Source organism: Eumetopias jubatus, unplaced genomic scaffold, assembly GCF_037043125.1.
Source record: "Eumetopias jubatus isolate StellerSeaLion01/CBP00866 unplaced genomic scaffold, mEumJub1_p1.0 scaffold_2, whole genome shotgun sequence".
Lineage (NCBI taxonomy): Eukaryota > Metazoa > Chordata > Mammalia > Carnivora > Otariidae > Eumetopias > Eumetopias jubatus.
This window is the reverse complement of record NW_028274808.1, coordinates 38,498,142-38,513,010: the sequence shown is the minus strand read 5'-3', so window position 1 is coordinate 38,513,010 and position 14,869 is coordinate 38,498,142. Positions and strand designations below refer to the sequence as shown.

General features: G+C 47.6%; 1 protein-coding gene across 4 annotated transcripts in view; it reads right to left on the bottom strand.

Annotated features, from left to right (window-relative positions):
- Positions 1 to 573: 573 nt before the first annotated feature.
- The window catches only part of GPAT4 (glycerol-3-phosphate acyltransferase 4), a 33,397-nt gene continuing 19,101 nt past the window's right edge, over positions 574 to 14,869 (bottom strand). For 3 of the 4 annotated variants that reach the window (XM_028124102.1, XM_028124101.1, XM_028124103.2), the window contains 11 exons: positions 11,600 to 11,669; positions 10,915 to 11,215; positions 10,054 to 10,128; positions 9,084 to 9,173; positions 8,837 to 8,930; positions 8,101 to 8,216; positions 7,209 to 7,264; positions 6,940 to 7,025; positions 3,694 to 3,822; positions 3,527 to 3,606; positions 574 to 1,567 (listed from right to left, as the gene is read on the bottom strand). In XM_028124102.1, coding sequence (XP_027979903.1) covers positions 1,459 to 1,567; positions 3,527 to 3,606; positions 3,694 to 3,822; positions 6,940 to 7,025; positions 7,209 to 7,264; positions 8,101 to 8,216; positions 8,837 to 8,930; positions 9,084 to 9,173; positions 10,054 to 10,128; positions 10,915 to 11,215; positions 11,600 to 11,669 — 1,206 coding nt within the window. In that variant the 3' untranslated portion in view covers positions 574 to 1,458. The remainder of the gene's footprint in view (positions 1,568 to 3,526; positions 3,607 to 3,693; positions 3,823 to 6,939; positions 7,026 to 7,208; positions 7,265 to 8,100; positions 8,217 to 8,836; positions 8,931 to 9,083; positions 9,174 to 10,053; positions 10,129 to 10,914; positions 11,216 to 11,599; positions 11,670 to 14,869) is intronic. The other variant, XM_028124104.1, reaches the window with a different exon arrangement.

The window sequence follows — 14,869 nt, the reverse complement described above, 5'->3', positions numbered from 1 at the left end:
GGGCGGGGAAGGCAACTCTCTCTTGTTAGGGATGTGAAACTGGTACACCCTAGGAGCCAGAACTGGTGAGGGTTGCGTGGCTTTGGATCCGCCTTCACGGTGACTGTAGGTGGGCGCAGGGGACCCAGGAAGCCCACAGTTTTCCTCCGGCTGTGTGGAAGCCCACAGTGCACCCAAGAGCCACCTGCCCATCCTGACCCCTCACTAACCCTTCCAGAGCCTCTGTTCCTACCTTGCCCCATTTCCTTGCTGCTTCCCACTGTCCTTACATCCAGACCGCCCTGCCCTCACCCCAACAAATGGTGCCTCTTCACACGCCTCTAATCCCAGGCACCCATCGGAGAAATCCACATCTCAGTCTGTGCTGGAAGTTCTAAGTTAATCAGAGAGATAGGCAAACATCTGATATGAGGAGTAGCTTGTTCTGAACACTATTATTCCTCATTCCAGAAGTCAAGTGGATTCCCTACAGTCCCGGGGCTTTGGTTGAGTCAGAAAACTGTAACTGCTGTAGGAAGTGTGCTGCCTAGGGCTACATCCAAGGGACAAAGAGTGAAGGGGAAAGCCCCTCAATTAATTGACCATCAAAGACAATTTTATTTACTCACAAAAACAAACTCAAAGCCCTTTGCAGCAGCTCTGAGTTCAGACCTTTTCCTGCCACGTTTCATGGACCTATACTTGTAACACTGAACAACTTGTCCTTTAAAATAGCACTTCAATCCCCACAACAACCCTGTGAGGTAGGTATCACCACCCTTCCCCTCCTGATCCAGGTTACAGATGGGGAAACTGAGGCAGCAGTTAACAAAGAGCAAGTCACATGGGAGTTCAGGGTTAGCACTGGAGTTTGAACACAAAATGACTCTTGGTTCCCACCACACCCTAGTCACCGGTCCGCCTCGCTTCTTGCCATCCCGTCTGGTGACTGCCCGTGGGCAGGAGCACAAGAATTAAAACCTCATTTTGCCGAAAGCCCCTGCAGACAGCGGTTTTCCTTTTATCCAGTCTGCGGAGCTCCGAGGCTTCGGGGGGTGATGTTTAGGCTGAAGCAAGTCACACTGCCTCGGCAGTGCCTCTCCTCACAAATGGGGGGACCCTTTCCCCAACAAAGTCCCTGGCAGGCGGCATCCGTAACAGACTGACATGCTAATGTCCCGGACACGGGAAAGTGGCCGCTTCTTCCCCACCACTCAGCCCCACACATGTACAGGTGGAGAGGTGACTTTAATGGCATTCCTCCGACGGACTTAGTGTAAAAGAAACAAGAAGGCATCTCATCCTGGGCAGCAACCCCCAGCAGCGTCCACTTCAGGCGGTGCGCCCAGGGATCTCTGGGGCGGGTCTGAAGAAGCTGGAGTCCTGGGGAGCCCCGGAGTCGGAAAGGCGGCGGGGGCGGCAGCTGGCTCGCGGGTCCAGACCTGCGGGGGGTGGCTCCAGGCAGCGCAAGGCGCAGGCTCAGGACCGGCTCCGGTCCTCGTGGTTCCCAACGATCATTTTGCTGTACAGCTTCTGCTGCTCCTCTTTGAATGTGTCCTTCACCTTCTCCCTCTTCAGACCACCATCCCTGATGAGAGAAAGTGTGGTGTAATAGCAAAGAAGGCCTCCTACCCACCATTAGATCACAGCACCACACTGCTCAAAACCCCAGAGCCTGTCAGAAACAAAAGCACTCAATGGCTCTCTGCCCTGGGAGGGTGGCCTCAGATACTGACCAGGCACTCTCCAATTCCACCGTTTCTACCTTAAATCTCTCACTCTTGCCCTGAGGTCGGAAGTCACTACTCACGGTCAAGGTGGTCAAGGTACTTTGTAATCGCTCAAACCTACCGACCAAGGAGCGTACAATGCTTTCTACTCAAACATTCACCTTCACCCGACAACAGATAAAGGAGGTATTCTGGCATCACGAAAGGTGAGCCAAGCTTTAAGAACTACTGAGACTGTAATGCAGCTGTAAATCTGATCTGTGAAATAAAGTCTGTTAAGACTCAGACCCAGAGATGCATGCTAACAACGAACACAAGGGGAACTGCGAATCCTTACTTCTTCCATGCTTGAAGGATGGTGCTGGAGAGAAATCCAAGTCGCTCTCAGACTCCTGGGCTGACGACCACCTCTACACTGGGATCTGCTTCTTCAAAGTCCCATTCCTAACTGGCACCCCAACTGCTCGCCTACACCCTAGAATTAGCATCACCTACCTTCAGTGACTGACGGAAACCCCAGTCCACTTCCAGGCTTTCTGGAACACCTATACTTCCCCCTCTGAGTTATGCAGGTGGTGGCGGCAGAGAAAGTCTGATGAAGCACCGCCCCCATCACTGGACAGACCTCACAGCAAACGCTCTTCTATGTGTGACACCCTTTTCAATCCACAGCAAAGGTGCCTTTTTAAAGGCAGTCACGCTGATCTAAGGCCCCGTGGACAGGGAATGTGGAACAGTGGTTAAACATTCCAGCCCTAACAGCCTGTCAGACCTGAGCTCAAAGTCTGATGCCCTGATTCCTCTGCAACTCTGAGAAGGTTTCTGGACCTCTTTGAGTTCTGCTGTCTCATCTGTGAAATGGGAGTAACAATCCTGACCCTGCATGGGTTTACTGTGAGGATGGGGTGAGGTCATCCTCGGCAGCGGCACAGTGACTGGCTCACAATGAGCACTCAAGGACCATGCCACCACCTGAGAACCCACATGTCAGTTTAAACTGTGAATCTCTACTACATCCTTTTCCCATAATGCCCACTTTAGTTAAGTGCCCCATAGAACTGACCCTTGTGCTTAAAACGAAGGGGCCTAGAGGATGGAATGATTTCCCTGAACCAGCATTCCTCCCAATTCAGCTCCTGATATTTGGAGTCTAACTATCTCATACTCTAGTGTAAGGGTCCACAACTATGGCCCGTGGGCCAAAGCTAGCCTTAACACCTGTTCTGAGAACGTTTTACTGGAACCCAGGCATGCTCATGTGTTTCCATATGGTCTCAGGTTGCTGTCACATGACAGTGGCAGACTGAAGCAGTCATGACAGCGGCTGCATGATCCACAAAGTCTACAGTATTTACTGACTTCACAGAGAGAGCTTGCCAACTCCTGCTCTAGTAGGGAACAACTAAATGTAATAAATGAAACTTCTGCCTTTCTATGGATGGTCCAGTTTTACCAAATACATAAGATCAGAGAGCCCAGTTTAGGCAGTTTCCAGACCAGCATCAGGTCACCCCTACCTAAAGAGACAAGGACTGTCTAGGTGCCCTGGCAGACGGGTACAGACCCCAGAAGGTGCAGAGAATCAACTGCTTCAGCCCAAGCATGCTGGGCTCTGTGTGCCCAAGGTCAAGGCAGCATGGGACACTTCTGAGCTGGAACTAGGAGAAAGGAGTCACACTGCTCACTCTCCAAGGCTGGCGAGCTTAATTCTCCACACCAGGGAGAGACAGATTCTTCGTAAAAGGAGACAATTCAGCATCTGCTTCAGACATTCACATCCTGCTAGACTCTGCAGATAAAACCTGGCTCTAACTCACCACAGCAGGTCCACGAGGCCCCCCTGCCTGGCAATGGCGGATTTCACCCTATTTGCAAACTGGACGGCATCTTCATCTGTCTGTAAGAAAGAATAAATGAGACCACTCAACACAGGCTGGAGTCACACAGAAGGAAGCCAAGACCTCTGCACGGTGTGAGTACCCACCTCTCTGGTCATGGGAGGCAGGTACCAAACGCTGCAGACAATGGCCCAGCTGGTCATCATTCTCAGCAGGTACGTCACCATCCCGTACTTGCTGCTGTTCCAGAAGGCATCACCAAATTGAGGATCATACTGAAAAGCAGTGGAAAACTGGATGATAAGAAGTCAGTAGTTCTAACAAAACGTGGGTGTCGCCAGCAACTTTTGTGACTGCATCACCTGGGGCAGTATCAGTTCCAGAAAGCCGCTCTCAGACCCCTGCACGAACACTTCTGAAGTAATTCTATGCCCGGGCAGTTCTGACCTCTAGCAACATGAACCTCCCGATGGGCTCAAGATTCTGCTGTAGATCATCAGGGAGGACTCCCCAAATTGCTTTCCTTAAACAAATGAGCTCCCTCTTTGACCCTTTTCACGTCTTCCTCACTCATAGGTGTATGTAATTATTAACATGTTGAAGCATATCCCAAACCGGAGAGAAGATACTCTCCTACCACCATTCCCCAGATTTGACCATTAGAACATTCCACCACACGTGCTTCACCTATCTCCAACACTGCCTCATTCACTCATCCATACTTCTACGTGTACCTCACCCAAAGATACCAACTTTTTAATATCATTTCTGGTGCCCCTGACCAAGGAGAAAACAATGACAAAGCTTCTGATACACTTCTGTGATGACACCACGAACAAAGCTAACTGTGAGCAAGAGGCTCTGGTCTGATCGTGGCACCAGCATTCTTCAGCGCACTTCAGGTGCGCAGGACAGCTCACGAGGCCTCCGCCACGCACAAGCAGCAGGCTCACCAGAAACTTTCTTTTGCCAGTGACTCTAATGCAAGCGAAGGCTGCATTTTGTGGGCAACATGGCTGAAGCTGTGACCCGCAATCTCACCCACTAGAAGAGAAATCTAAGCGGCAGGTAAGCAGTGGGGGAGAGGTGAGGAAGTTACGTAAGAAGCAACAAAAGGAACTGAGTTCTCAAAGAGAATTCCGGAACGGAGTGTCCCGAACCTGCTAGCAAATGTCTGAGGGGCTATCACACGCACGACCTCAGGCAAAGACGAGGACCAGAAAAAGAAAAGGAGATGGAATGGCAAGAGAGATCGCGCAGGAGCAAGCTGCTAACGGTGTGAGAAACGCCCTCTCCCTGGAGAAGCTGAGAGGAGCACCGGCAGGGATGCTGCGGGGAGTCGCCCTTGACGGGGTGGGGCTGGGTGTGAACCACAGGATCTTTCAGGCTCCTCAAGCCTAGATTTAATGATTCTCAGAACAGAAACTGTTCACAGTTTCTGATAATTATGCCTAGCCGTGGACCTGACCGCACAGGAAGGAAGACATTTAGATTAAATTACAGACTAAACTAAGAAATTTAGATTTAACTACAGAAAGTTCCGTGAGCTTACATTATAATAGCAAAGGGAAATAAGGGAGAAGAATGAGTTTTAAACTGAAACTAATACTTATGTTTTGAAGAAAATGGTGTTATATTTTATAAAGTACTATATGGATAAAATATTTGACATCAAATGTGAGAGCCCTTGTTTAGAGCTGAATCTCTGTTCCATGCTGGGCTGACACCGTAGAGAGAAAAAGAAGGCAGAAACTGAAAACTGCAATAAATTTCTCAAAATCAAATAACGGCCTAATTTTGGTGGAAATATACTAAGAGCCTCGAAACTGCTAAGGTTATCCAAATCTGGTTACCAATGAAGGCTTTACAAAAACTAGCAAAGTTGTTGTAGAGCAGTTCTTAATCCTAAGTGGGCTTAAATAAATCTGTGGACAGAGTGAAATTATATGTAAAGCTGACATGCCTTTTTCTTTGGAGAGGAGCCATAACTGGCCTAAGGGTACATGTTTCAAAACTGTTTAAGAACCACTGCTTCACAGCAGGGCTCCCCAAGTGTGGTTCCCAACCAGCCCATCTGGAGCACCCCAGAACAGGTTAGAAATGCAAGTTCAGAAACACCATTTTCCCAGTCCCTCCAGGGGATGCTGATACAGCTACAAAGAACTGACGTTCTGGAGCAAACAGTAAGGAAGGGCCTCTTCTAATAATGTTTTTAATGCCCATGTATGGGGTGCACTGGATACTGAAATGCAGAATGGGATGTAGGAGACACAGACACCACTCCCCAGCTCTCCTCCCATGGCAGACACCACTAACAGACTGTTCTCTTTCGTGCTGTTCCCAGAGACAGTACCCTCAATAGGAGGCCTGGGCAGCCCTGACCCATGGGTCAGCCAGTTCTCCTCCAGCTAGCATGCATCTACCACTCCTGCCCCAGTGCTCGGCCTCCCTGGCAAAGGGGAGTGCTGGTAAGCATGTTTCCGCAAGACAGACCCCTCTTCCTACACTGCACTGGCCGTGCTAAGTGACGCTGATTCTTTCCACAGAATGCTCTGCAGACAACACGCAGACCCTTGCGGAAGGGTGGAGGCTAAATTTTAAGTAGAACTGGCACAAACGTACTTGCTGTTCTACCCTGATCTGAGATTTCAACATAAGCACTAAACACACTGACAACAGCCTGTAGTGTTTAGAAGTAATAACGTCATAACATTCTTTTAGAAATAGTACAATGTACGGATTTATAAAACCAGATGGATGTAAAGGCGGAGAGAGGAAACTAACTGAATCCCATCTTCCCAGTGAGTTTGAAGTACAAGTTCCTAAATGGTGGGGGACAGCCTGGACAAGCTCTTAAGATGCATTTCATTTCATCCATAGTTCCTGGTATTTACAATGATACCGCACCACAGAGCAGTGGAGCTGTTTCTTCCTTCAGGATCAAGGACACATCTGTAGCCATTCATGCTCACCTCTCCACCAAATGTACACATCCAGCTGGACCATACCCCCACTCCCTGCAGCAAGCCTCCTCTTCAAGTGGACTACCTTCCACTCCTGGAAGGTTTATGAAGATGTCATAAGCGGGGGACAACATGCAAAGGTTGTGAAAGAGTTTGCCATTTCCTGAATCTGGTGATGGCAGCAAGGTGTGGGCCAGAACGGGCTGGTTCTCATTCGGACACTCCCGTCCCTTCTAGTGGGCTGTGAACCGTGAACAATTCCTTTCTCCTCCTCTGGCACACTCTACCCACACTAGCCCGGCCCAAGCTGCTCCACCGGAGGACCGACCCGCTGACCGGTGACACCCCCTTCTTCCTCCCCTTTCTCTCGCTGTGTCCCATTCATGGCAGCTGTGACAATGACCACATGCGTCCTCAGAGGTCTTGTACCTTGATAGCAACGGGGTAAACCGTGGCTCCAATTTCAAAACTTCCCTTCTTGAACATCATCACTGATGTATTATTGATGCAGGTTCCTAAAACACAGGAGAGTAAAATGCAATTTCTTTTGGTCCTTTTACCTCAGAGATTAGGAGTTTAAGAACTGAATATATTAAGAAAAATTCTTCTAATGGCTCTTCAAACAGGATAAAACCATCCTGCATGGCCTCTGGAACCTCCCACACAGAAGCTCTCTACAGGGATCGACCCCTTCTTACCCTCTGGGAAGATGAGGATGGGTAGCTTGCTTTTATCCTGCACATGCTCAGTCAGCCTTTGGAAGGGAAAAAGAAAACAAAGGTTCAGACAGCCTTACATCCATCATCAAAATGCACTTATAAATAAGCTATGCAGATGTCACACCGGATGGCGTATGAAAGCAAGTTAACAAATATGATCTTTTATAAACCCACAGTCTGAATCTCATAAAGACAAAACTTATACAGACAGGGAGAATCAGATGACTATTTAACTAATCCAGCTGTTCAGTTAAGTATTAAGGTCTATGTAGAGGACACTGCTCAGACGTGGGACGACCTAAAGGATGTGCCTGCCGCAGGGCCTTGCTAACAGCACCCTCAATAAACACTTGTTACTGGATTTCTGGACTTCCTGACAGCCGTGCTGGGTTAAACCTACCAGTCCACCTGGCTTAGCACTGTCCCTGAGAGATGCAGTAAAGGGAATCCGGGGCAGGTTCACCTGTCCCTGTAGAAGATGGTCTCAGCTGAGTCTTCATTCCTCTCGGTTTTCTGCAAAGCTCTTGCCATTATGTACACCAGCTCTACCTTTTTTCCACTGCCTTAAGTTTGTTTTTATTTGTGATAATGAGTTCACCTTGATATTTCAAATAGCCTTAAAAGTTCATATGTGGTTTATTACAAGAAGTAGAAGGAAGGAAAAAGGTTGAGAGATTACTAACTTGGCAAATAATACCAAGGTCTCTATACCTTCTTATATTCCATATCTTAGGGGAGAAAAAAGTTTTATTATGAAAGCAGTACAGGCTCAGTGTAGGAGACGCTATGATTCTACGGTGGAGGGATAACTACCCCTAAAACGCATTCGTTCTAACTGGTCATACAGAGCAACAGCATTTTGTGGATTTACCTTTTAGCCACCAGGTGGCGATCTTTCACTTCAGAACGCTCAAACCAGACGTGCGGGCAGGCCTTCACCATGGCTCTCTGAATCACACCCATGAGTCCCCCGTGCACTTGACCCACCTAATCTCACAGAAAGGAATAACCGGGAGTGAAGCCATCCTCACACAAATCCCCCACTCTGTGGAGACAGCCCCAGATCCCAAAAGGAAAGTACCCCAACCTCTCACCCTCTAACATTTTGACAAGCATAGGTTTCTCACTATTAAGAAACCATTATTAGACTCTCTGAATCTTAAATTTTGCCTTTTATTATTCAGTGATATCAAAGATACATCATTAAAAACATAGCTGAAAACCCAAAAAAGAAATAATGAAGAAATAATATCTTGTGTAAAAATGCTTTTCCTGGGCAAATTCTCCAATGCCCTTGAACCCAGTCCTTTCAAATCCTCCTTCCCTGTCCTTCACCCCCTCCCATGGTCTGCTTAAACATCCAAAGTCTAATCTCCAACCACACTCTTAGTTATTACCCTGCTCAGAATACCCCCTATCAAAGTCCCAAGGATTTCTCAAAGCAACAGAAACAGAGGCGACAATCTAGATTGGAGCCCGTGGGTAAAAACATGTTTCCACGTTTATATTCCTAAGTAAGAGCTTTCTGAAGGGTCCAGAAGCATCCCCCAGCCCTGAGCATTCTAAAGCTCTTACTTACCCAAGAAAGCAACAGAAAATGATCTTACCATGGCATAATAGCCATCACTGGCCAAAATGATGACGTCAATTGGAGAGGTGTGATTGGCCACACAGATGCCACCGTTTCTAGGCCTGTTTTCCCTGTGTTTAAAAAAGAACGCAAAACAAGAAAATCCATGTGAAACAACTGATCTGGAACTCAGCCCTTACCTCACCCACCTCATGGGCTCTGAGAGCTCAGAAGAGCCCTCGCTGGCCAATGCCATTTCCCCGTGTCATGCAAAGTGCCCTCACCTGTCGTGGTAGGTAATGATGGCTGTCAGGGCTCGCACACAGATCCGGTAACACATTAAGTGAACATGTTTACTCAGGAACTCCTTAAACCTGGTGGGACAGGACGAAGATTTTTATTTTTACTTCATACATAGGAAGTCAGGAAAAGTTATGGCCTCTAACAATGTAACTATCACTGCCTACAGCCCTTTACGACTGCAGATGTTTTTATAAATATTACCGCATATGGTAAAACTCTATGGTGTACAAGTGCCTTTATGCCTATGTAATGAGGAAACAGAGAAATGACAAGAAGTGCTTATATTCACTGAAGTGACTGGGTTTAGAATTTATAGCCCTCAAATTTCCAGCAAAGGTGAGCCTCCTCGATTCCTTTCCTTTCCAAGGACAGAGTCTAACCTCAACAGCCCAGGGAAGAAGAGAGCTAGCCCCAGAACTTCCAGGAGGAACAAATTTCTCCACAAAAAAAACCCTACCTATATTTCTTTTCCTTTTACCAATTTATCAACACAGCAGAATGCTCAAAACTAAATTAAATGCTGTAAAATCTGTTGGACCTGGGCGCCTGGGCGGCTCAGTCATTGGGCATCTGCCTTCGGCTCAGGTCATGATCCCAGGGTCCTGGGATCGAGCCCCGCAGGGCAAGGAGCCCGCTTCTCCCTCTCCCACTCCCCCTGCTTGTGTTCCCTCTCTTGCTGTGTCTCTGTCAAATAGATAAAATCTTAAAAAAAAAAAAAAAAAAATCTGCTGGCCCTGGACTCCACGGCTGTGAGGTTCCTCCCTTGTCTTTAAAATGGGAAGTGTGTGACTGGTGAAAAATACAATCTTAATGCTGACGCCACTGTTATCAACGGGTTAACTTATCCATATAAGATGCTGGGGGCCTGGCTGCCCGCAGAGGAGCGGCCCGGCTGGAGCCACCACTGCAGAACTAAGTGCCTTCCAGCACGGACTCTCGTAAACCACTCACCTCCCGTTTGGCAGGTATCCCACCACGGTCGTGCCTACCACCAGAAGGCTAATCCCAGTAAAAGCAAGAGCTATCCTGTAAGAGGAAGACACGTGAAAACACAGCAAACAAATCCTTGCACTACAGATAGACTGGAACATGTGAAGATGAAAGTGAGCGTCATGAAAACCAACCCCAAGACCATCTGATCACCTAGGATCCAGGTAAGTTTCATCTAGAAAAGAGAGCAGAAATCCTTTTAATTCCAAACTGACAGTGAGCTATGGATTTGGCTCTTAGCAGATGCTATCTTCTCAGCCATGAGGCAGCCAGAAAGATGGAAAAGCCTACTGTTGGCCGCTCTGCCCTCAGGCACCTGCTGTCCTGCTGTCTCACCCTTCCCTTTGGCTCCACACCCTGGCGGAAGCAGAGCTTCTCTGTGGAGCAATAGGAAGTAGAGCCTGAAGGTACCGGCAGCTGGCAAGGCATACTCAGAATAGTACGTGGTACAGAAAAACCAAGAGTTCAATATTGCCTCTGTATTAGAGCGGCAAGCTTGCAGGAAAGCATCAGCCATGCCCAGGGAAGAGTGGCCAGAAAGTACACCATGTTCCCTGTCCCTGTTTAGGCCATCTAGACAAGCAGTCTGATTTTAAGAAACCCCACGACTTCTGTCTGATATGCAGAGAATCCAAGGGCCTTTAAAAGATAACCCCAGCGTACCCTTCCAAGAGTCAGATGGACTGGCCAGTGACAGAATCAAACCATGCTCCTTTCTAAAATGGGAAAGCAAAGCAGAGCGATGCAGAGAGGCCAACCACGCCTTGGGCTTAGGCAGCAGCAGCAGCCCAGGCCTTTAATCCCCATCCAGCCTGCCCTCACCTGAGTGGCAGAAGGAAGCAATAGCGAATCAGCACTCCTAACCCCCATAAGACGGTGAGCCGAAGGCTGATGTACTGGAAGTTATAGTTGGTTCTACTCAGCAGGTTCCAGGACTCCAATTCCTCTGCTGAGAATCTCTTTGTCACCTCATCATCCATAATGGTCTCCATTCCTTTCCGGCAAAAGTAGAAAATGTCAGAGAGCTCAAACTCTGGAGTATTATCCAGAGCCTTACTACTACCACTTCGACGAATTTCTTTGATCTCTTCTTCTAGTGAAGTGGGATCTTTTGCAATGATTCCTGCAAACGAGAATATCCATGTCAAGCAGCATGCTGGAAGGAAGCATGTTAAAAATACTCAGAGTCCAGGGGCGCCTGGGTGGCTCAGTCAGGTAAGCACACAATTATTTGGTTTCAGCTCAGGTCATGATCTCAGGGTCCTGGGATCGAACCCCTCATTGGTCTCTGTGCTTAGCACGGAGTCTGCTTCTCGTTCTCCCTCTGGTCCTCCCCCCCGCCCACACTCTCTCTCTCAATAAATAAATCAATAAATAAAAATCATTAAAAAATATTCAGAGTCCATATCCTCCCTTTGATATAGTGAAGAGTATGTGTGGAATTAAAAGCACTTAGGAACATGTTTCAAAGGGACTGTTCGGGATAAGGAGGAAGAGCCGGTCTTACCATTGGTATAGGGCTTGTAAAGTTGGTGGTTTTTCTCCTTGGCACCTCTCTCCATCCTCAAGGTGGCCCACTGTGGGGAGAAACGGCAACACATAGAAGGGGATCCTTCTTCATACAGCAAATGACTCCATTTCCATTCTAAGAAAGCCTCAATCCCAGTCACCTGAGATGGGACTGTAGCTGAGAAAGCACTCACTCTAAAAGGAAAGTCAAAGCCTTCTCCTTCTAGAGCAGTCCCCCTCCTTGATGACAAGGAACAAAAGATGAGTCACCTACAGTAAAGGCCTAGAGTCTCAAGAAGCTTGGGTAAATTTCTTGGGCCTAGGTTCTCTGCCTAAGTCTGTCTTCAGGGCACCTAAGGAAATCACTAGCTGACGGTACTAGACCTCTCGTGTTTCTTCTTCACTGCCAAACAGCAGCTATTCACAAACAGCAAAATCAAGCATCCTTTCAGCAACTGCCTACCACCTGATGCTGCCTACCCCCCAAATTATTCCAGAAGCAACAGTTTTAGTTTTTGAGTATTTAAATAACATACATGTCTAGACTGTCCATCCACCTCTGAGTAGCCTTGTAATAGGAGGACCCCACAACATGATATAGAAGGGCATAGTGTTAAACAAAAACACCATATGGAGATTAAAAAAAAAAAAATCTAACTGAACACTTATGCTAAGTCCCTTAAGCAACTCATCCCAACACTCTTTTCTATCTACAAAATAGGACTGATGGTACATCAACCTCCTGCTTCACGGGGTTGCTTAGGATCAAATGAGATCATATATGTGACAGAACTTCGGAAACTGCAAAACACCCTAATTGTCCTCACTGTGACTGAAATACTAATGGACTCTAGAAGAGATCTAGAAGAGAAGCCTCTTCCTAGAGACTCTCTTCCTTAACACCCATCTAACTACAGTGAGCCAGGGTCTCTCCCACTATCCCATAATGAGAGGTGAAAACGAGCTCACTTATCCCTAACTGGAATATGTTATCACTGCATAAAAAGTTATGTCCAGGGGCGCCTGGGTGGCTCAGTCGTTAAGCGTCTGAGCACCTTCGGCTCAGGTCATGATCCCGGGATCCTGGGATCGAGTCCCGCATCGGGCTCCCTGCTCAGTGGTGAGTCTGCTTCTCCCTCTCCCACTCCCTCCTGCTTGTGTTTCCTCTTTCGCTGTGTATCTCTCTGTCAAATAAATAAAATCTAAAAAAAAAAAAAAAAAAAAGTTATGTCCATGGCAAGTCAAAGAAATAGAAATTTTAAAAGGTGTCTTTTCAAACCTGTTTCCACAGTTACGCAAGGTGAGAGAGAACCCTATCATTCTGTGATGCAGCAAAACCCACACAGCCCAAAGCATTTGGCGTAGATTCTGCTGGCAGAGACTCAAGTGTCAGCAAGACTGCTCTGGACGGTCCAGCAGAGCCAAAAGCAGGACATGAGTTTAATCAGTGACCTGACCTCGTCTGGAAATTTCTTCAAACACCACTGTCTAAGAAAAAAAGACAGCTTAGAGTCACCCACTCAGAAGAGGTCTAAGGCAAGAAAACCCACATAGCCCATTTTCTATACTTCGGATATTTAGCACTGATGTTTCTTGGCTCTATGCATGGATGATCTTTTCTAGAAAAAAACGTAAAAGAAATGCCTACAATGGAGGACGGTAGACTCCGCCTGGGAATTCCATCTAGGGAAGAGGGTAATAGGGGCAAGAGAGCTTATAGCAAGCCTGACATACAAACACAGGCCACTCAACTGGAGTTTGGGGTTTTCCATTGTGGCCAAGACCACACTGGTACAGCAGGCATAGACGGAATCAGAAGAACGTGGTTGTGTACTGACAAGTCTGATACTCAGATGAGGCTGCAATAGGCCGTTCATATATGACATCAAGCCTCTTGAGCACTAGAATTTAAGTCTGTGAGAACTGCCTCGTTGCAAAATTCAAGATGGCTGAGGTGTTTTAACTGGAAAGGTACAGGGTAAATGAGACCCTACATCTAGCTCTGTCGCAGAGCTGCCATCAACATCGCCTTGCCCTCCTGCTTTGTGCATCTAGCTTCGCTTTTTCACACTTCAGGTACATTACAAAATGCTTCTGTGTTTAGGAGAGAACTGTCCAGTCGCAAGGCCGGAGGGACCTGGCTGTTAGCTGGGAAGAGCCTGTTCAGGAGGAGAGCCTGATTGGTGAACCGGATTGCTTTGGCCCTGCGGAGAAGACTGAAGGAAAGGGGCGCTGCACAGGAGCAATGTCTTGTAACTCCCCAGCTGGCTTCTCTTGAGTGGTTACTTTCAGAAGATCCAGAATAAAGGGAGAATCCTAGGTTCAGAGTTCATTCCTATAACCGTCCTCTCCTTCCCCTGACATGCGATGCCATTTACCGTGCTAGTTAGCATCAGATTACTCAATTATTCTCGTCTCAGCTTCTCCTAGACAGAGAAGAGCCCAGTTAAGGGCATTAACGATGCTGCACTCTTAGGTAACATTAAACCAAGGCAGACCCTGGCAGGTGAAAGGCAGGCCCAGCTCCAAGAAAGGCAGAGGGTACAATGTGTACTTTTGCTAGTTACTCATTCTTCTGAACACTGCAATTTAGGAATTAATCACAAGTCACATCTAACGGATTTCGCAACCTAATCTCAGCAGAAACTGCCTCCTTCTCAGTCAGCCCTCACTGCACTGTCCCATGAACTAACCATGTATACCCCAAGAACGAGACCCTTAGAAAATTCAGGCTCTCATCATCTAGTAACTCTATTCCCCTGCACACACTACCTCTTTGAACAACTCTCTTTTCTCTCTCTGCCTCAGCTGTGACCACTAAGTAGCTACTAGCAGATCTGCAAGTCTTCACTTCACTGAAGTGCCAACCTCACATTCCTGAGCGCCTGCTGGTCATCTCCCATGCAAGTCCGACCAGCCCTCACCAGCATGTTGCAAATTAAAGGCGGCACACCTCCCAACCCCGAAAGTGCTCCCCTCCCTCCGGCCCTCCTCCTGTGGCACTGCTCACCAAGCTTTCAAGCTTCCCATCTGTCACCAAGTCCTCTCGCTCCTCCCCTGAAAGGGGACTCTTTCACAGCTGCCTCCCGGGTGATGTCAGAACCTTCGCTCTCTAGCTTATTCTCTTGCCTGTATTAATGCAAAGGCAATTCAACTGCTCTTTCCTCCCTTCAAGCCACCCAGACACATGCTGCCAGTCTGATCATGTCACTTCCTGGCTCAAAAAAACTTCAATGGCTTTTCGATGCCTAAAGAAACATTTGCTTCT